Source organism: Sycon ciliatum, chromosome 5, assembly GCF_964019385.1.
Source record: "Sycon ciliatum chromosome 5, ocSycCili1.1, whole genome shotgun sequence".
NCBI lineage: Eukaryota > Metazoa > Porifera > Calcarea > Leucosolenida > Sycettidae > Sycon > Sycon ciliatum.
The window spans coordinates 14,589,794-14,612,239 of NC_088647.1; the positions used below are offsets into that span (position 1 = coordinate 14,589,794).

The window sequence follows — 22,446 nt, forward strand, 5'->3', positions numbered from 1 at the left end:
AGAATATATGTATACGGAGAAGGGGAGAAGGCAAAAGGCGATGGAGGTACATTTCAGTAGCGCGAGGAAAAGGGATGACAAAATCAGCGTGTTTATAAGAGGAAAAAGATGTTGAGAGTATAGAGCATAGCCAGGGTACTGCTGTACTATAGTACAATGTACGTGTGCTAGAACTGTAAAGACGGGCATACTAGTATGTAGTAAAGACTCAAACTCAAAGCCGTGTTGAGCTATCAGTACAATCATGTTACGTATTGTATCGCCTCGCGGTCAGTGCAGCTCACACTACTGCACGAGCAAGGAGGTGGAAGGCTGGGACTAGATTCTAGGACTACAACTAAAATGAATTTTTTAAAGTAGGATATCAGCGGCCAGTGTTTGCGAACTGACAGGTACTGTTTGCACGCGAAGTCGAAGCACAGTGCTGGCAACTGAAATCCGACCACCTGAGCGGTGGGTACACTTTCTAGCGGTCTCTGTTTCGTAGTTTTACCGTCCCGTGTTCATGGTGTTGGGTCTTTGCGATGTGAGCGCACCCGGATTTCAGTTGCGAGCACTGTACGAGTCGTTACGTAGGCTAGGCTATCGGTCAGCACCATGAGTAAGTTACATTTATAAAGACAGGTAAGTCTAACAAATGAGGACTGAGACCTCTACAACAGGGTTTTTACGCCTGAAAGCAGGTGCATGATTTAACGAGAGAGAGAGAGAGAGAGAGAGAGAGAGAGAGAGAGAGAGAGAGAGAGAGAGAGAGAGAGAGAGAGAGAGAGAGAGAGAGAGAGAGAGAGAGAGAGAGAGAGAGAGAGAGAGAGAGAGAGAGAGAGAGAGAGAGAGAGAGAGAGAGAGAGAGAGAGAGAGAGAGAGAGAGAGAGAGAGAGAGAGAGAGAGAGAGAGAGAGAGAGAGAGAGAGAGAGAGAGAGAGAGAGAGAGAGAGAGAGAGAGAGAGAGAGAGAGAGAGAGAGAGAGAGAGAGGGGGTGTGAGGGAGAAGTCGTGGAGGGAGAGAAAAGTATGAAATATTAACAAGGGCATCAATAGACCAGGTCTATAGTTAACGTTGCGATATATGGTTCATGGCGTTGGGCTTGAAAACTGACAAGCTTGCAATGCAACATGACCTTCGTGTACTGATCTCCAGCGCATCGCTTCCTTTGCATGGGGCTTCTCGCTACTGGTGCTTCTGTGTGGTGTCATGAAGACATTGACCTTAAAATACTACAAGATATGTCAGGTAAATTTTGCTGATACACTGTAATAAATGGAAGGATAGCACGCAGCGCTGTGAAATCCTCAGTGCTGAAATGCGTCATCTCGCGCTAACACTGCAAGTCTGGGCAAGTCGAGAGTCGTGGCTAGAGCTTTAAATGTCTGCCAATCACCTTCCGTACGGACTGCAACTGGGAGAGCATTCCACAGAATGCTGCTAACAAACTGAATTGAACGACGTCCAGCAGGACCAGGGAGGAACGGAACTCTCAGCAGGCTTGACACTTGACCCCGTGTAGTCCTCAGCTGAGGTGTGGCAGGGTCGTTGATCGGCACGAACAGATTCTTTAACAGGGGACTTGTCTTGTCATTTAAACATTTGAAAACGAAGATGGCAAGCTTCTGGAAGAGAAGCTGTGGCAAGCTTGGCACACCCAGTAGCTCGAGAAGGGGGGCAGTCGGGACCAGAGTCCTTTGCTGCAGGGTCGCTCTGACACCGGATTTTGGCAGGCGGTGGAGTTTCTCCAGGAGCTGCTTGGAAAGACTGGAGAAGAAACAGTTGGATCCATAGGACAGATGAGCCTGTATCATGCTGACATACCAGACTTGGCGTGCTCTTAGGCTCAGGGACCTGCTGTGTCGCCATAGCTGTCCAATTACTGGCCCGATCTTGCGTGTGACATAGCTGATATGTGGCTGCCAGGAGAGGTCATTGTCGATTACAACACCCAGGTATTTCGTAGATGTTGTTGCTTCCAGGGGTTGTCCTCGACAACGTACATGTTCTTGAACATCAGCACCGCCTCTTGGCTTTACAAACAGAACTTGGGTTTTCTGGGCATTCAGAAGTAGGCCGATGTCATCTAGCCACTTGGCGAGGTTGGTCACTGCAGACGACAGAGACTCACAGACTTGCTTGGGACACGCGTTGGAGCAATCGAGAGCGATGTCATCAGCGAGTTTCTGATCTGCCACATCCGGAGGCATCGTTGACTTGACGTCAGCAGTGTAAATTACAAACAGGAGTGGGCCTAAGACACTGCCCTGCGGAACACCGCGAGAGCAAGGAACAGTCCCTGACAACTGATCCTGCAATGTGATCTGCTGTGTCCGGCCAGACAGGTAACTGCAGAACCAGTTGAGTGCAGTTCCCGAGATGCCTAGCTTAAACAGTTCGGTAACGAGTCGCTCATGCCTGACGCGGTCAAAGGCCTTTGACATGTCGACAAACACGATGCCGGTATACTTGCGCTCTGCCCGTGCCATTTGCCATCGATCAACAGCATACGTTAAGGCATCTTCTGTGGAGTGAAGCTTTCGGTAGGCGAACTGAGTAGGCGGAAGAAGTTGCATGGAGTCCAAGTACTGCGTGATCTGATTTTTTACAAATGCTTCCGTGATGCGGGAGATAACTGGGAGCAGTGACACAGGGCGGTAGTTCTTTGGAAAAGTTGGGTCTCCACTCTTGAAGAGCGGACTGACGTGGGACAACTTGAAGGACAGGGGGAACTCACCGGAGGACAGGGATATATTAGTGATGCGTGTAAGTGTGGGGGCAATGGTTGGATAACACTTTTGCAGGATGATGCTTGGAACTTGGTCACTGCCTGTTTCCTTGAAAGGGTTGACAGATTTCAAACTGCTTGCCATATCCTCGACTGTCACTACACTGAAGTCGGTAAATGCCCCTTCCGCCATTGGACCAGAGGGAGAACAGAGCTGAGGAGGACGCTGGGGATCATGGACAACGTCACCAAACAGCTTGCTAAGATCCGATATGGGTACTTGAGCAGTGTGCGATTGTTTCTTCCGGCCACCACAGTATTGATGACTGACCAAAGTTTACGTTGGTCAGAAGTCTGGCACTGCTGGATGAAATACGTGTTCTTCAGGCTCCTGTCCAGCTTCCTGGCCTTGGCACGAGCAGTGCGGTGTTGACTGCGGAGATCATCATTGCAGCGGTTCTTCATGAGCAGTCGATGGAGTCTGTCTCGCTCCCGTACGCAGGCCACAAGTTCATCTGTTACCCACGGGCAGGGACGTCTATCCCGATTTCGCCTCATCCGCACGGGTGCATGCTTATCCAATGTTGACACTATGGAGGCGATGAAAGATGATGCAAGGGTGTTGACATCATCTATGGCCTGCTCTGCACTGAGATCGCTGTTGAAGGCGTCCCAGTTTATCTTATGGATGCGGCGTGTAGGTCTGTAGCTGGAAGTACGGCCTGGTGCAAACCCTGCCACAGAAAGATTCCCAAGTACTGCAAAGTGGTCACTAATGTCTAGGTAGGCTATCTCACAAGGTCCCTTCAGCGGGGAAGTTGATAGGAAGAGATCAATGATTGACTCAGTAAGGGTGGTGGCACGTGTTGGTGAAGACACATAATTTGTCATACCAAATTTGTTAAACAAGTCAGTTACTCGTATGGCCATGGGTGACTGGTTCATTTTCATTATCAACGTTGAAATCACCCAGCATGACAGTTGCCAGAACCTTCTTTCCTGGTGCATGAACTGATGCGTCTAGGTTGGACTCCAGGGAGGTCCAGAATGCTACAGGTTTGTCCGGTGGACGATAACAGCATCCAACCAGCACTATGCCACCGGAAACGCTAACTTCTATCCACAGCAGCTCTAAGTCAGTCTCCAAGTCAGTGCGTCTTCGCGCAAGAACAGATTCATGGCAGAATATCCCAACACCACCACCACGTTGCTGCAATCTATCCTTCCGATGTAGCTTGAAATGTGGGATAGTAAGTTCACTGTCCAAGATATCTGGAGTGAGCCAAGTCTCAGCCATACCAAAGACATGAATGCCTCTGTTTGACAAGAACTTTTGCACTTCGGCTGTCTTGCGCCTGATACTACATACATTCAAGAAGGCAGTGTGCAGCATGGTCATCAGCAGGCATGGTTGATTTCAGAGCCATCGCTGACTGTGTAAACGCATGATATGCTCAGCAGGCATGGTTGATTTCAGAGCCATCGCTGACTGAGGGCGCGTGCACATTTGTTTCCACTTCCGAAAGGGACTTCCTGGCTGAAGCCATGGTTTGGGTGATCGACAAGCAATAAAACTTAAAAGCCTTTTACTTAGAAGTGCGGTCGTGTCCTAGAGAAGAAGTGGCAGTCTACTTAGTACTTGCAGCACTTGCAGTACTTGCAGTAGATCTACTTCGTGTCTTTTAAACTAGTACTTGACTGCCAGTGACTGAGTGGTAACAAGAGTTATGTATATGTCGAATCTACTCTTGGTGATAATGATTCAAGTCATGTAGATCTATAACATGATTGTACATCATGGACACCAGTGAGTCTGTTGTCACCAGGGCTAGGGAGCAGTATAATCATGATAATACAGGGAGATGACTACATGACACATTGTATTATACTACATGTATCCGGTTCCCTCGCCTATCCGGATATTTTTGTGGAAAACAGATGTGTGCGGTTAAGCGAGGTCTGACTGTACTCCCCGGTTGCCACAGTGTCAGGCTCAGCCACTGTACAGGTGATACGTTATCGCATTCAGAAAAGACCAAAGACTGTCTGCCAGTATTCTGTATCATCAATCATGAGCAGGGGGAGCAGCCAAGAAGCTAGCCGGACTGAGAAGCAGATTATGTACTGGTATGTGACTAGCATGGTGCCTAAACTGAAAAGGACAGAAAATTTATGATGAAGTGAAAGCGCTAAAAATGGAAAGGACTAATTTGGAAGTCAGTGATCATTGTGAAAACTTCTGAAAATGCCAGTCCAGAAATGCGGCGTGCATACCGGTATTATGATGGCTACAGCTGTGCACACATACAACTTGATGCTGTATGATTGCACTACTAGTAGACCATGGTAGACTAGATGTGTAGAGTAACGGAGAAAGCAATGCTACTGGCCGGCCGTACTGACCTACATGCCATGGTAAAATCGGGCATAGTCTTTTAGAAATTAGAGTAGAACAACTTGAAGGCCATGATGAAAAATGGATGGAAATGGTTGAACAAGGCAAATCTGCGGAGCGAGTGATTCGAACTATCTTGATGCCTGCTTACACTATCTATTGATACCGTGCATGTGTGGTATAGACAGGAGGGAGAAACAGAAGGACGGGGGATAGCTTCTGAGAGACTACATAATAAATCAAAAAGTGTAAAAAAATAAAATAAAAAAGGAGACTGGACGGAGGACTGTGAAAACTCAGAACTGCCACGAGAGCAAACAGCACACAAAGTAGTAAGACGATGGAAGGAAGTGTAATGCAAGAGAACAGCTACAAACTTGGCCGCTCATCTATTGCATTGAGGCCTGGTTCCTCTGTGACCGCGGCCTTACCGAGTGCGGCCAGCCATTATTTGTGGAGCCGGACAAACCTATACTGGAAAATCAGATGGATCGCACTGGTACTCGGTACTATAGCACGTGAGGTGACTATGAAGGCATTTAGTATTTAGAAGTGTACAGACGCCAGACCGGGGAAGGGGAGGGGGAAGGGGGAAGTGTTGCAATATTTTGTAACCGTTAACTAGAGGACTGCCAGTTGACGTGTCAGATAGCGGAGTCAGTTGTCGGAACCAGTAGCCAAGTTGAGACGAAAAATGCATGTGTGTGTGTGTGTGTGTGTGTGTGTGTGTGTGTGTGTGTATGCGGTGGCATTATTGTTTGATTGAAATGTCTTCTGCAAAAACCACGCCAACAGGAAACACAATACAGCCGCAGGCAGTAAGGCACTATCAAAAATTCAAACTACGCCACAAGACATGCCAGCACAGAACCAATCAGAAACAAGGTTTTACAATTAAAAATACGGTCAACTCCTGATAAAACGAATACCATTGTGCAGGAGACTTCGTTCTTTATAGCCGAAGCAGGGGCGTCGGAAGATAATTTAGGGTGGTGGGGTCAGCCATCTAAGGTATAGTTTATTTGTTGGGAGGGGTGGCTCCACTGAACATTTTTGAAATTTTAGAGTCCAATGCTGTGCTTTTGATTGATTCACTGGTTACGTGGAACAAAGAGTGGTACGGTCAATACCGTAGTGACCGTAGCGTGTCTGACGCCCCTGCGAAGTTCTTTATAACCGAAATGCACTCACACTATGCACGGAACACATTGTGACTGGCACGTCCCCCCCCCCCCCCCGGGCCCATGATAGTACCCCCCCCCCCCCCCGGGCCCATGATAGTATGACTGCACTTAGTTTACATGTTCACGCGGCCCTACAAGATACAGTTTGTTATATACGAAAACTGTTCGCTATAAAGGGTTAATCGCGTATGGATTCAAACAGGGACATTGACACTGCTTCGCTATATCACGAAATTCGCTATGTGCGAGTTCGTTATAAGTGCAGTTGACTGTATCTATGATGTACTGTGCAATGAGTTCTCCCAGCAACGCAATTGATCATCGCCTCAAGTGACCATAGGCATAGGATAGAGCATTGGACTTCCAAACATGAGGTTTGCTGGTTCGATACGAATTTGTACAGTGAACAGACTATATACAGTAGCCTGCCACCCGAAGGAGACCAGTCTGGTAATGGGTACCTTACTTGGGCTGGTGAGGCAAAGGCATCAGTCTGGGAGAGGCGACTTGCCACTCATGCTAAGAAGTTGGAATGGTGATCGCTGAAAATTCAACCGAATCAATTTTTCCCATTTTCAACTCCCTCAACCTTATGAATAATTAATTAATGGTGTCACAACTTGATGGAATTTTTATACCATTATTATCCATAGCAACACAAACTGCATGTATATAACTGCATGTATATAACTGCTCCTTTGCAAACTTGCACACCACTGCATACCTGATGAGGGCAAATTTGCCGAAACGTAAAAATTGATTGAGAAATGAGTTCGAGTTTGCAGAGTGAAGGGGAAGAGAGCGAGTCTGCTCTGAAACCTTTTTTTCCGATCATTATCCAGTACATTTACAGCATGAGGGAGGCATAGTGGGATGGTCTAAGACCATGATTGAGAAACAGAAGGCACCAGGTTCTAGTCCTGCTTGGAAGCGGAAGGATTTTTCCCAGCCGTGCTGCGAGCCACAGTTAATTGGAACTCGTAGTCTGGCACGAGGGATACATGGATGCAGCGAATGGGATTTTCAGTCTTTGACCACTTTGCTGGTGGGTCTGATCTACTCACCTCCCACCACTTTAGGAGCTGCATCTGTGCCTGTGATCTTTCCCAGGTGATGACGTTCCTACGGAAGCTGAAAACTCAGTCTAACCGCGTCTCAAGCAAACTGTGAAAAAATATTACACAATAAACTTACAATATACACTCACCATCATGGGGCCGTTCCTCTTCACTGGGCATGTGCCGTATAGCCAATGTCTCCATACCTCAGCTTGGGCCAGCTGTGCTGCAAGACCAGCGTACCCATGTCGCTAGCATCGATGCTGTCACTGGAGCGCAGAATTTTCAGCAGGGCGCGCAGCAAGCGCAGCGGGTCTCGCGGGAAACGCCTGCTCGTCGTCGCCATCTTCGTCGTCTTCTTCTTGCTCTCTGAAGCATGCCGCCATCCGACGGGGTTGGCGTTCAAACTCAATGCTGCTCCTTGCAACTGTTCGTCCTGCGCGGCATCATCACCATGCCTTGGCTCCGGCTCCAACTCGAGCAGGTGGCGCATGGACGCCATTGTTGCGTGCATTTCGTTGTCCGCACCGCCAAAGAACAGGCCACTCGTAAAGCACAGTAGTTCAGCAAACAATACCTGCATGGCAGCGGGGGACTTGCACAGGCTGCCCAGCTGATTGCCAGCAGCTGTCATGGGCCAATCTGCCACGATACCCTGATCCGGATGCACTGGAGTGGCGTACGGCAACAAGGATACGCGTGAATGCAGTGGTCGACATGACAACAGATGATTTGCTTCAAAGGGGCTGATTGCCAGCAGGAGGCATGGCTCGTCCGAATCGGATTTGCGCACCAGTAGCAGCCATTCCACGGGCCGCAAAAAACGGTCGATGAAGCTCAGCTTGCGCTGGACTTCAGCTTGTCTCTCTGCTTCCTGGCGGCGACGTTCCTGCAGTTGCTTCTGTTGTCGCTGTTGACGAGCCCTTTCCTCCCTCAGGGCTATCTGTCGATAGTAATAATCCTCGTCGTCGTCGTCCAAGTAGTCATAGTCGCGGTGCCCATAGTAATCGTCATCGTCATCGTCATAATCACGCAAGTAGTCCCGAAGTGGTCTGCTACTATAAGCACTTGCACTGCTGTATGCTGACAGTGATGAGACATGGTAACGATGGGAAGAGATTGTTGAAGAGGACGCCCTGAGCGTGTGCGGTAAGATGGTGTTAGCAAAGGACTGGGTGGCCAGCAGGCTAGTGCGACTCCATCCGTCACTGCCAATCAGATCAGCATGATCCACAAACAGACTGGTCTTCTCCAAGCATTCCCATATCGGCACGGCATTGCATGTATCCCTGTCGGCAACGATAGATGCATCTCCACTACCTGCAAGATTGACGAGGTACTGTGGACAAGTCTCCTTCACATGGCTGCTTTTGGGCAGTTTTTCCTGCTCTTTCTCTTCTTCGACTTCTTGTTCCAGCTCCCGTTCCTGTTCCTCGTCAAGTTTCTGGGCATAGCGTTCAACCTCAGGCACAAACTGCCGGCAGGTAACGACCAGCTGTTCGATGCCGCATGCCGCAAGTCCGCCCCTGGCAGCGATAATGTCGGCTATGAACTGTTTCTCGCGTGGCTTGCCGTACATGTCCGTTAACTGCATGCAGTCCGGCAGGCAGCACATCTTGCCCAGGACGTCTATAGCCAAGCTGGAGTCAAGCCGCTTGCCTTGGTCCGTGGCTCTGCCCATAGCGCCGTCGGTGTGCAGAAAGGCCAGTCCCTGCATAGCCCAGCTCAGAAAGCCAGCCTTGGTGGCGTCGATGCTGTTGTAGAAACACCACAGGAGCACATGATAGTGGTGCACGGGATCGTCGGGTGCGAGCCGGCAGCGCTCTCGGATCAGCCGGTCAATCTCCGGTGGTGCCCAGAAGCTGAGCGTGTGTCCGGCGCCAAGACGTCTCATTCTCATACACGCCTGCACCATCTCGTCACGCCGCAGTCCCTTGCCAAGTGTCACCGCCGCCCTGGTCCCCATGCTCATTCTCAAGTCGGTGCCGCGCGTGTGCGAGTGATCCAGGTACACCAAACACTCGCTCAGGTCACTGGCGTATGGGCTCAGCTCCAGTTTGCACGGCACTTTGCTCTGCTGGTCGACCACCCGCAGCTGATTCTTGTCGTCAAAGTAGACAATAGCGTGCTTGTCTGGACGCAGGTCCAGCCATGTTCTCGCTACTTGCTCGTTGGTTAGGTCCAGAATGACTGCACCCACATCGATTAGAGTGTTGACTGTCATATTGACGGCGGTGGCACTTTCCTGTACTGCTGTGCGCGGACCGGGAAGAATCTCCAGCAACTGCACTCCCTGGCATTGCGAGGGCAGGTCAGCAGAGTACACGTCATTCACTTGATCTAGCACCAGCTTGCAGACGTGGGCGTTGGTGTGCTGCAACGATGGCAGGTCGCGCTGCAACACGGAACCGGGCAGCAGATGGCGTGTATCATTGGTCCCACTAAACCCGGTGACAGGCTTGCCGCGATTGGACGGTGTCATGGACCAGGCATTGCCGACGAGCTTCTCCGGAAACTCCTTGGCCTGGTGAGGGAAGATGAAGTGGTTGAGGAAGAAATTGACAGCGGCCGTGTGGTTCTGCAGGAACGGGTACACCAGCTCTGTCATCATGGCCTTGTCCTTGCGATTGATGCCCGTCAGCTGTGTGATGCTGGCGTCCAGCCTGCCCCTTCCGGCCATCATCACCCACGATGCATAGATGCTGTTCTGGGATGACTTGTCCTTGCGTTCCAGCTTCTCAAAGACATTGTCGATCTGAGAGTGAGTGAGACCATGCTGGTAGTAACACAACAATGTCAGCATGATGGCCACGTCCGTGTGGCCAAACTCCGTTCTTTCAGCGGCCACATCTTTGGCGCGAAACGGCACAGCCATTTGGATTGTCCGGTTGCTACCAGCCTTGGTGGTTCTCTCCTTGTAGCCGGCTGTAGTGGCTAGTAGGCCATACTCTACGCGATAGCGTTTCTGCAGTGCTAGCAACAGGATCTCATGCGCCAGCAGACCTTTCAGACACAGCATGGCCTTGTGAATCTGCTTGGGAATCTTCTCATTAAACCGTGTGATGTGCACAGCGGTCACGTCCTTGCGCAGCACAAAGTCCTTCAGCCAGGCACGCTCATCCGCGTCCAGCTCCGAGATGACGTCCATCACTTCGGAATCGACGGACACGCCACGGCGTCCATGCCCGGCTAGAACCTTGTCAGCTACATGGTTAGACAGCCAGGCATACGCTTCGTCTCGCCTGGCCGAGTCCAGAATGCGCAAGAACGGGAATGTTTGCTGAGCTGTGAATGTGTAGTTAACTGACGACTCGAAACGCTCGGCAAACTCGCCGGCAAGATCCTTCACACATTCGAGCACAATCTGAGAGATCAGCCAGCGCACGTCATTCCCATCCGGGTCTTGTCGATTGCCCATGGGGTACACCAGCTGAAAGCGATGATGTAGCACTTCATCCGCCTCGTCGATAATGTCCCTGGCGTAAGTGTTGAACGTCAAGGCAAGCTTTGCCAGCTCCTTGGACAGGCTGGTGTCCTGTTTGCAGCACGACTCGTAGAACTTGAGCTGCTTGGAGAGCAGGTGCTCACGGACGGTCACAATCACGCCTTGGTCGCACCGGCAGTCTTCCACACACTCCAGTATGGTGGACACTTGGCACGACGTCAAGCGGATGTCCCGGCGGAATGGCAGCGTGAGTACGCGCCGATTCAGCAGACCACCGAGCTTGAAGATCAGCTGATTGCAGTTAGTATTTAGCAGCGAGGTCAGGACAATAAGCCGCACCAGGGCATCGCCGTCGGCAAGTTCCGCTGCTATGATAGGCATGATGACGCTTGTTTTTCCCTCACCCATGTTCAACTGCATCACGGCGTGTTCTTCATCCGCCGGTTCCATCATTTGCCTGGCGACGTCCACCTGCCGTGGCCAGATGCACAAGTCGTTCTCCAACTCGAACAGCAACCACTCCGGGTGCTCTCTGGGTGTCCACGCCCTGTGCGGAACGTTTCTGGATTCCTTCAGGTACCAATCGTCCTGCTTCTCTTGCAGGTAGCGTAGCCGTCGAATATGATGCTGCACCATGACCTGGCAGCTGATTAATCCTCCCACGAAGCTGATTAGCTTCTCCGGGAAGCTCTCGTCAACAAGCCGTTCACCAGTGGCTTTAGATTTGTTCACTGACCTGGAGATGCTGGGGAAGACGGTTAGTGGATGGCAGCGCCTCAGCAGGCCACAGGCACGCAGAGCCCTGTAGCCTGGCCGTCTGCTGCAGGACCGGTCCAGTGACTGCGCTAAGCACTGCCAGGACTTGTCCGCCTGGGCATGCAGCTGGTGATAGCTGCGCAGGCAGTGGACTTTAGCCGACTCATGGTCGACTTGCTGAAGGCTTGTCGTGTCAGGCACGTCTGACAGGGCCTTGCAGCTGTCCTCTAGGTTCTGGGCAAAATCCCGAACAATGGGATCAGACGAGGAGTTATGCCGTAGCGGTTCGAGGAGTGGGTCCAATCGTTCCACTGGCTGCTGCCGGTCTTCGGGTACGGCTTTGCCGGTTTTCGACTTTGCCTCCGTTTTGTCCCAGAACTTGAGCATGACCTTGGAGATTGGTTCTGCGCCGTGTGCATAGTCGTACTCCAGACAAGCTTGCTCCACATACCGATCAGCGAGTTGAAATGCAGCTGCCAGAAGCACATGGGTCGGAAGTGTGGCATCCAGATCGTCAAGCTCGCCCAGTGCAACGCTGAGCCTTGCTGCGTAGCTGAGAAGGATCTGTGATTTGTTGATCTCTTGAAGCAGGCTAGTCATTTGACTCTTGTAATCGGCATGCTGAAAGGACTGCACGCGGATGGGTGTGAATGGCAAAGCAGGAACTGACGACGCAGTTGTGCCGTAGCCGTGGGAAAGCAAAGCTCCATTTGGTGACGACAACAAGCTGTGAGCAGAGGCGATATCTTTCTCGATGGCCCGCAGGATCTGTTTCTGCTCTGCCTCGTACTGTGCAGTCTTGAGGCTACGCTTCTCCTCCCATTCCTCCCGCTCTTTGCGATCCGAATCGCTCTCGTGGCTGAGGTAATAGTATGAAGAAGAGCGCGGTGGTGTTGCACTCACGCCATGACGTAGCAAATAGGCACTCTTCGACTCCGAGAAGCTGTTAGTCAGTCCCGAGGCCTTCTGGTCCTTCATGCTTGATCTGCGTCGCGGGTAGCATACGCAGGCTGGTGGCAGTACATCTGCAGAGCTGTTAGCCATAGCTATTAGAACATTGGTGAGCACCTCACTTGCATTGTGCGATTCGTCAAGGGTGGAATACAAACGTCTGTACGGGTCACTTGGCTGCACCTTTCCTCCACTCTCCATCTGGAATGCCAGGAACGAGAGCAGCAGGGACGTGTGCAGCGGCCTTGACCTGCCATACTTGCTCACATACTTCTGCAAGGCAAAGAAGTGTGTAGGAAATTTAACAGATATCCATAGAGAGCAGTTCTTCAATTCCTCCTGGGTAATGGTGGTGATGAACACCGCTCCATCTTCGGAACGGTCCCCGGCGTCGTCTGGTGCTGCGAGCAGTGCTTTCTCAATGTCAGTAACGCTGTACGTGTGGAGACGAGCTGTTTGCTGAACGACCGCTTGCGTGATGCATTTGACTCTGGTGGAGGGGGTTGGCTCGGCAGAAAAAGCGGCGGAGTATGCTGCCCAGCGTGGGGCATGGCGGGCGTGAAGGCATGCCAGCAGTGGGTAGCAGTGCATACTCTTTAGATAAGCAACTTCAGTCGGCTTGATATCATCGCATTCGGCACTCGGCCGCTGCTCCTTCTTCTTCTTTGATGACATTGAAAGCAACGCTAATCGTGTGTTCATACTGGCCTCGGCATCAGGCTTAGCCGCGCTAGCTGCACTCTCGGCGTTGCCATGGAGATAGTGTAACTTTCCGTTGTGCTCAATCAGCTTCTGTGCAAGGATGGCGTAGGCGTCGGACGCGCACAGTGGTGAGATGTGTTCAGGCCAGTCGATGATATCCATGAGTGGCTTGCTCTTGCTAGGGTACTTGGAACGCTTTGGCGACAGTGTGTCCGCCATTGACTGCAGAATGTCGATGGAAGACTGTTCCAGAGGCAGTCCGGCCCAGCAGCGGGATGACTGCAGGATCTCAACGGCCGTCTCCATACCGGTCAGACATGTGAACGGGTCGGGGAACGTTGACGACGTGAACGCATGCAGCGCGGCCAGGTAGACCCACGCCGTGCGGTTGAATGGACCAGTCAGCTGCTTAAGGGTGGTGTTCAGCTCGTACCGGAAGAACGGCGGTTCGTTCAGCTCCGTCGTGTCCACGGCAACAGTGTGGTGCTTGATGGAGGTGGTGTCTGACGCTCGACTTGGCATTGCTGCAAACTTGATTTTAGCATGGGGGACAAGAATGCAGCTTTGCTGCAGGAGGGCATCGCCACGATTTTTTACCAGCTTGAGGTACGAGGACAATCCAAGCATAGTACCCAGGTACTGGTTGCTGTCCACAAACCAACCCTTGTGGTCGCTGCTTTGAAATGCACAATCGCCGCTGTTGGCGAAGAAGGACAAGCCGAATCGGGGCAGCCGCACCAGAAGACTGCCATCTGCATTCTGCCAAACCTCTGTGTACTGCTTCTGCTCCAGGACGCTCGTGATCTTGATGGCCATGGCGCCGACGGGTGAGGTCTGGGAAAGCAGAACAGCCTGTTTGCCAATACCAGCCGGAGCTTTGGACGTTGCTCGTAGAACACCGCTTCTACTGTCCAGCGTGAAGGCACTGTTCTGCAGGTCGTGAAAGCCAGGCTCGTTGATAGACTGCGATCGAAAGTAGACAATTCCGGACGTGATCTCCATCCAGAGGCTGTAGTCGCGGAGCAAGGTTAGTGGAATGTCGTGGTGGCCTAGCACGGACGTGAACCACTCTTTGGGTATGAGTACCAGCTCCTTCCCGTCTTGAAGCTCGTAGATCTTGACGTGCTCGCTCGGGGCACCCTTCTTACAGGCACTGAACACAAAGCGGCTGCCGTCGTTCCATTGCTCCGTGACGTGCGCCACCTCGTGATGTGGACTACGGCACGGCTTGACCATGAACACTGCGCCGCCAAAGTGCTCCTTGTAGAGGTCGTCTGTGATGACATCGTCGGTGAGTCGTGACTGCGGCAGGCCGTTGATGCAGAACTGGCCTTGCCGCAAGTCCACTTCGACCATCTGCTTACCACTGCTATTCTCCCACTCCACCTCCACCCAGAGCTTGTTGTCGGAGTAGAACTTGCAGTTGCGACACTTGCCCTTGGTGTAGAATTCGTTCATGTAGGACTCCAGCTCATGGTGCGTGCGACGGCCGTCGATGTCCTCGAAGCCATTCTCAATCAGGTGTACAAGATCCGCATGCCTGTCAATGGTAACGCGCACTGCAAGGTTGCGCAGGTGCTCAAGGAAGCTGGGCAGGGTGCTCTTTTTAGTACCCTGAGTGTTGTTTTTCAGTTCGGTGACAAACCTCATCCACAGCTGCAGAGTGCGGCCCTGTCTTCGTTTCGGCTCGATCAGCACAGCGCTATGGCTGAACGACAGAATGCCAAACGTGGCAATGCACGCCGCTGATTTCTGCAGGTCTTGAACAGCATAGGCGTGCGTGCTCTGCTGCATGAGAATGTTGATCTTCTTCAGCCAGCTGCTAGCCACATTGCGGCAGAACTGCAGCAGTCTCCTCACATCGGCCACTATCGACGTGCTGTGATCTTCCTGCTGCGAATAGACGTCGTAGAGTCGGTTCGCCAGGACCACAATACTGCAGAGTGCCCAGTGGTGTTGCCAGTTCTGCTGCAGTGTGTTGATCGTGTCACTTAGCTGTGAAGTGAGCGACGAGACAAAGGCCGGGTCGGTGCACGGCTGGTGTGCGCTTCGCAGAGCAGCGGTGCCGTCGGCTGCTGCGCAAACCGAGTTATCGCTCTTTCCCGCCTGCCAGGCAGCTTGGCATATCAACTGCACTGTCTCTGGCTGGTGAAGTTGCAGCGTACGTTGGTGAACGCCGCGCAGGATGTTAAACCACTGCAGCCGCTCGCCGGCGCGCAGACTGCCAAACGCAATGAACTCCTGCAGGCTGAAGGACTTTGGGCAAGCGGATTGCTGTGCAATGACTTCACTCTGGTGATGATCACAGGCTGGGAGAAAACCTTGGAGAGTGCTGTTGCTCAGTTTGAATGAGCATTGTTGCCGATGTTGCTGCATGTCAGCGCCTTCTAGCTTGCCCAAGACTTTACCGTTGGCAAACATCTTGCAGTTGAGCTGGCACGGCTTGATGTAGTCTTGTATACGCGTGTGGTAGCTGACTTCGATATAGGAATAGTGATTCGTGGATACTCGTGATGATGTGCTGCCTAGCGCTACAACCGCCTTGCTACCGTAGCCGAGTTGAATATCATTGCGCCAGAGCTTGGGATCCTTCGTTGAATAGCAGTAGTACGAACTGCCACCAATGGCCTTGAGAAATGAAGAGTTGTAGTGGAAGACCGTATCCCGCCACTCTCCAAGGCTGTCCGGAACTTGCGCTTCAAATATGACAGCAAGCTGTTCGTCGGGATCGCTCGGCAGTTTAGCTTCAAAGACACGCTCCTTCTGCCGGTCTATCTCCTTGTCTTTGTCGCAGGCGCTACAGTGAAACTTGTGCAGGTCTGGTCTGAATATGCCTGTCTTTTTGGAAACCCGGCCGAGCTGGTGCTCCATCTGTGCCCGCTCGGCCTTCAGACGCGCCATATTTTCCAGTGTTGCCCTTACACGCCGCTGATGGCTTGCCTTCTCTGCTTCGTCTTGAGCCAGAAGCTGATCACGGGTGGCACACATGCTTGCGCTGCCTCTGGCATAACAGACGGAGATAGAACCCGCCGACACGCCGCACTCCAGCGGGCCAGGCTTAGTGGCGGCATTGCAGCGGTGCTGAAAGTACTGCTGAATTTCGGTGGCCACCGTCAGCATTTGCTTGTTGACAGCCAAGATTTGGTTCAGTGAGTCTACATTGATGTGTGGCTGATGATGTAACAGCATGGGATAGCGCTTGGTGGCCTGCTCATCACATAATGCAGCCAGTACGGCTCCGACTAACAGCCGTCGACCGTTCCCGATGGGATCCTTGCATTTCTCCACGCTTGTGCTTGCCTTGCTGTACTGCTGCATCCATGAACACAGCTGCGCGCACGCTGGTACAGGCTGGCTGAGGCGCTCCTGCCAAAGCTGCAGGACGTGCTGCTCAAAGTCGTGGACTCCGCTCAACTGCTCGGCTTGTGAGAAAGTGCTGCCAGCGCTGTCGTTGCCAAGAGACTGCAGCTTTTGTCTGGTTGCGTGCTGTGACTTAGCCACTGGCGTGTGCAAAGCAGGCAGTGTACGTGACTTTACTTGCATACGCGACAGCCTGTCTTTGGACGCGGCCAGCTGGAGGCGCCGGTCCGTAGCACAGTGGACCGCTGGAACGGACGTGTTCAGGTGCTGCTTACTGTTGCTCTCCGTGCTGAGTCGTGCTGTAGTCAAGTCCCACGACTGTGCTTGCAGTTGATTCACTCGGACCACCGCATCGGCCGATTCTTTCAGCACCGCCTCGAGCTGCTGACCGAGCACACTTCGCATCTTCGGCGAGCACGTGCGATCGTACAGGGTGGATAGCTTCTGAGTGCGGCCGCTCACTTTGGCCAGCATTTGATGCAGCAAGTCATGATCTTGCTGGTGCTTGGTCACCGACAGGAAAGCAGTCATGAACTGCAGCATGGCCGTCTTGTACAGTAAAGTCCCGTCGTCCAGGCCACGATCACACACCAAAGTGGCATGCAGGACAAACTTAAACGCCAGCCATGCCGGATTGCGCCTCCACGGCAGCTTGTTGCTATGGTTGTGCTTGGAGAAGACGACAGCATCGCGTACTTTCTTCTCGATGGCTACCGTGGTGTTGTCGGGGTGACCGAGAGCACTGAGAAAACTCATCAGCCACTCGAAGACGTACTTTGGAGAGTTTGCATCGCGCGGTTCATCCAGCGCCGCGCCTCGGCGCTTCACTTTGGGAATGGCGTCGCCGAACACAGTCGTCTGCAGGCTCACAAGCTGCTGGATGAACGTGTCGGACAGGACGGTGTCTTTGCTGACAATCACCGACATTGTCGGCGTGGTCGCCGTAAGCGGACCGATAGCGCTGGTCACCGTCTGAAGTTCCGGCTGCACGTTGTACGCACGCACGATAATCATATCCGCCATCTCATCATCGTCAACGGCGACAGCGTCTTGACGACCGTCGTCCGCTGTGGCCATTGATGGTATCTGTGTGAAGGTCATTGCAGCATTCTGCGCTACCAAGTGCACGGCAATAGTCTGGTGCGCTGTGAGCTCACTGAAGCAGTGCTGCATGCCCACAGTATCCAGCATATAGTGTGTGCTCCACTCGGTGATCATGTTGACCGTGTTCGCTGGCAGGATTCCGGAGTTGATGTCCGCAAAGGCGCTCAGTGCACCGTCCTGCCCAAGGTCGCCTATGTGCTGTCCGACCTGCGGTGCGTGCTGTGGTAGTTGTCGAGGCAAGAACACGGTGTTGACAGACTCGCGGGACGTCAGCCACTGATGATCCGCATCCTGGGGAGAATGCTGGAGATGCTGCGACGGCCGCTGCCGCCACAGCTCATCTGTTACCGCACTTGCCATGGGTGGGCCGCGGGAAGACAATTATGCTGATTATAACTGTTCACAGCAATACTTCTAGCAGGTGCTTGGCTGGCCGCAGAGACACCAGCCTGGGGTTGGTAGCTGTCTGCCACGGTGCTGTAAAGAGGCTGGTGCAGATCCTCGTGTTCCCGCTGAGTTGAACGGTCAATTGACTGATTTCTTCCTCTTGATCTCACATTGGCTGAACAACAACGACGACGACGACGACGACGACGACGACGACAAGAACAAGAACAACAGCAACAGCAGCAGCAGCAGCAGCAACAACAGAAACAGTGGTGGCAGAGACGACGACGATGATGACGACGACAACAACCACAACAATGGACAGAGAACAAATTTCATTGAATGGGTGTACTGCATGCATGTGCTACACACACCAAATTTGAAATCTGTATTGAGTGACGAGCACTGACAGCGCATACAAACGGTGTTATCATTGTATGACAAACCAGCACTGGCTTGCCACTGTGCCCTGGCTTTGCCACTCCATGAGAAAGTCCTATCAAATGATGACGTAATTACCTGGCCTCTATAGTGTAGGGCCATCACAGAAGTAGGGAAATACTGCGGTGTCACGGCACCAAGTTGCATGTACATAACAGGACGGGATCACTTCCTCTAGTCCTGCATCGTGTGCTTGCAGCTAGCGATTCGCTACTGACTGTACAAATACCAGGGAGTAGTAAAGTACTGGTATTTTACTACTCCCTGCCAATGCTAACCAACCATGCACATCCACATGCACATGCACATGCACGTACATGTGCAGACCACATGTACGTACATGTGGTCTGCACATGTACATGTACGTACATGTGGTCTGCACAGGCACATACAGGTGGTCTGCACACATAGTACACCTGACGTTCAAGCCATTCAGTATTTTTTTTTTCTGTGCGTATCTCGCGCCAGGTTTGAACGGAATCATAGCAAACAAAACAAAATCATCAGATAATAAAAGTGTGGCTAGACACGGCTACTCCGCAAGAGTCTCAGTCACGCAACTGACAGTCGTTGACTGCCAGCACAACAGGAGTGGCAGCATCCAAACGACTGCGGTAGGGAGAAGCACGGTGACCACGGAGGCTCATGTTGCAGGATCGAACCAAAGCAAAGGAGACAAGAGAGCGGATCCAGGACATGACGGAGGAGTAGGGTTCATGCCGCTTCTCCGAAACCATATGGCCAAGACGCTTCAGGAAAGCGTGGGCTACCTTGCCGCACCCACCAGATGCACTGAATACCAGTGGGAGAAAGGAAGCATGCTCCACCTCCCTGACGCGTTCTTCGTAGGCCCTTCTCTTCTGCTGTTCGTGCTTGGCATAGGTGGACGCGGGAGTTGAGGAAGTGTTCGAGCGCGCATGAGGGTTAAAAACCCGAACATCACAGAACGTGCGCTCAAAACGACTTCCCCAGACACCAGATGCCGCCACATCAAGACGAGCACCATCTTCCAAGATGGCAGAGCGATACCGGAGCCTTTCACCTTCCAGGGGCTGCAGAGGAGGTTCTATCTTCACATCCGTTGCCACTTCACGCAGTAGGTCGGCTGTCAGGTCGCGGATCGTGTTATGGCGGAGAGCCGGGTATCCACCAGTTGGGCACGAAAGAGCATGGCTGGTGTTAAGTGCCTTGCCACACACACAAGTGGATGGCAGGCGGGGAGGGACCCAGCCGAACCGCAGACAGAGTGCGTCTCTGAAGGCGCCTTTGTGGAGGACAAACCCGAACTGCTTCAGGGGCCGGCAAGTGAGCCAGTTGGACGCTCCTTTCTCGGCCGCCATCCCCAGGGTTCGCTGGGTGGGCACATCACATGTGGCCAGGAGCTGACTGGCTTGGTCTCGAGAGGCATTCAGTATACCCACGGGACGCATGTGGCCCATTCGCACTAATGTAATAAGCATAGGGAACTTCACAATCTTCAGTTCAGCAGATGAACAGGGCATTATCGGCATGTCTCGGAAGGTACAGCATTGGGAGAAACCTTCCAGTCATGGCAGTACTACTGAGTAGTAGCAATGCGGACACCACGGATTACTGGTATTCTGGAGTTCTGCTGTCATGTACTAGTAGCAATGACACCACGGACTACTGGTATTCTGGAGCTCTGGTGGCATGCAGGTGTAATTATTCTCCAGGCCTCAAGCAACACAAGTGTAGTAATTGCACGTGAAATCCGACCCCAGGAGTGCTGCAGCTGGTGGCTACGCAGCCGTAGACTGGCCTGGGGCCGCAGGACCAAGGCTGTGCAGGGCTACGCAGCGCCGAGGACTAGGGCCAGCCCTGCCGTGCAGGAGACACATGTCTGCGTCTTCGTAAGGTCGGATTTCATTTGACATCGACGTAAATACGACGGAGCACAGCTGCTCAGGAGAGCATCGCATGATCGCCTGGTCGTGTGTCCACTGACTGTGCACGAACGGAGGCTAACACAATGCTATGCAAGCGAGCAGTTTTCTGACTGCATGCTATGTATGGTATGGATTATGATGGATCGTTTGATCATGAGTGCCGCAACTTTTAAAAGTTTTTTGGGCCATAGTACCAAACTAGGTATTATTAGCTTATTTCCGATAATACTACAGGTCGTCCCCCGTTAATACGAGTCCGGTTAGTACATAAACCCCGCTAGTACATAAGAAATCTCAAGTCCCGGACGAAACGTGGTCACTTCCATACAAATTTTGTCGGTTAGTACATAATCCGTTAGTACATAAACCCCGTTAGTACATAACATTTCTCCATACCCGCATGTCACCTACCTCAATAGTACATAATTTACTGGTCTTTTGGCCTTCCAGTGGAGGCACATCGTGTTCTAGTTTCTACTTGTGGATGCAATTAGCATAGAAATCAGAGCGCACATCACAAACCGACAAAGCTCTGTTTTTTTTCCGAGTGACTGTACAGGTGCGGCTGGGCATGTACCATGTCAACTGTAGAATCTTCGCTAAATGTGACCGTTATAACATAATTTTTATGTTATATCGAGGGAATCAAGAATATCTCGCTGCCTAGTCATGGTAGCAAGAAACACTCAGAAAAGTTGAAAAAAGTGAAAAATTCTGGTATACAAGCAAGTTATGTGCACTTTCGTTTAGTACATAAACCCCGTTAATACATAACATTTGTCAAGTCCCAGAGATTATGTATTAACGAGGGACGACCTGTAGTTCCATTGCTTACCGAATATAATCAAGATCAGCCCCGACGGCCAGAAGACGGTCACCAGTGACTATTCAACGCGTACCAGGAGAGCTGGTTGGCCCAGTCCTCTGGCTAAGCCGTAAGGTCGGGACGATTTCCGCACAGATGCTGCTCGCCTGCTGCGCTCAAGCCAAGGGCCTCCAAAAGCAGCAACCGCACTCGTGGAGCGTCTCCTCTTCGCCCACTCACCGCTGACGATCGTACGACTCGTACGAGTACTATGTCTTGATGGCAACGACTTACGTGTGACGGTGTCAATCCGTCTTGTAATCACGAACCAAGAGGGCTGCTGCCCTCTGGAGAGATAATAATTAGCCTAATGCCAGCAATGGCAAACCTCAGCACATGGTGACAGCAAAGATCCGAGCATTCCTCTTCGCAAATTGCCAAATACGCACAGTGGCCGGACGCCACTTGTACCAAAAAAAAACCGTTGAGACACACGAGAAGCACTCCGACGTTGTTGCTCTTCAAGCATAGCGCAACACGAAATGGCTGACCGTGGAGCTTCGACGGCTGGTTTTCTTCGGCTCCTCTTCAGCCCAGTATCGGAAGAGTTTCGCTTCTGCCTGCACCGGCTAGCTCCCACTGAGTCCCAGTTCCAGCCCATTACTGGCGTTAGCATAGCACGCACACATTCTCCATTCATCATCCTGATTCGGTCCACACCGGCAAGCACACACGCTGCAATACAAAAACACTGACGACATGAAATGCGACAGGCAGGATCGAGGAACATCTACCGAAACACTTTCGACCTGGACGGAATGCAACTGCAAGCTGTATGACTCATGAGAAAAGCACACCTAGTAGATCTACCTCTCCATTATTATGCATCAACTCATCGATCTGCTGCATACCTGCATGTGTCGGTGCTCCTGTCTCGAAACTTTTACGAGGCATGACACCATGCAGCACAGAAAGAGGTACTTTGCTCGGAAAGTCCCCTTTCCAGTTCGTGCTAAAAGTACATGCAAAGAGTCATTTCCTGCATACATCAGGCCAGAGGCAGAAGCCCATGCAGGCCATTACAATTATTATTTACATGGGCGTGGGCCGGCTGTGTGCGAGCTGTACACAGACATGTACTATGTATTATCAAGAGTCCATAACCAGATAACCCCCCCAGAGTGTGCAACTCCAGGTTGGGGTCTGGCGCAACGAAATCCAAACATTGCGTCATCCGGTCCA

At 52.0% G+C, this 22,446-nt stretch overlaps 1 protein-coding gene across 2 annotated transcripts; it reads right to left on the minus strand.

Moving 5' to 3' along the window:
• Positions 1-4,710: 4,710 nt before the first annotated feature.
• LOC135817744 (uncharacterized) lies at positions 4,711-21,926 on the minus strand. Of its 2 annotated transcripts, none has more exons than XM_065330984.1 (3): positions 21,235-21,926; positions 7,483-18,226; positions 4,711-5,878 (listed from the first exon to the last, which is right to left on the minus strand). In XM_065330984.1, the coding sequence occupies exon 2, from the start codon at positions 18,022-18,024 to the stop codon at positions 7,516-7,518; it is 10,509 nt and encodes a 3,502-aa protein (XP_065187056.1). In that variant the 5' UTR covers positions 18,025-18,226; positions 21,235-21,926; the 3' UTR covers positions 4,711-5,878; positions 7,483-7,515. The 2 variants fall into 2 exon arrangements, with proteins under 2 accessions (XP_065187056.1, XP_065187055.1); XM_065330983.1 differs by having other exon boundaries at positions 7,496-18,226; positions 21,235-21,924.
• Positions 21,927-22,446: the final 520 nt, after the last annotated feature.

What these genes read in the sequence shown, in the direction of transcription:
- LOC135817744 (XM_065330984.1), bottom strand. Translation starts at nt 18,024, where the DNA reads ATGGCAAGTGCGGTAACAGATGAGCTGTGGCGGCAGCGGCCGTCGCAG.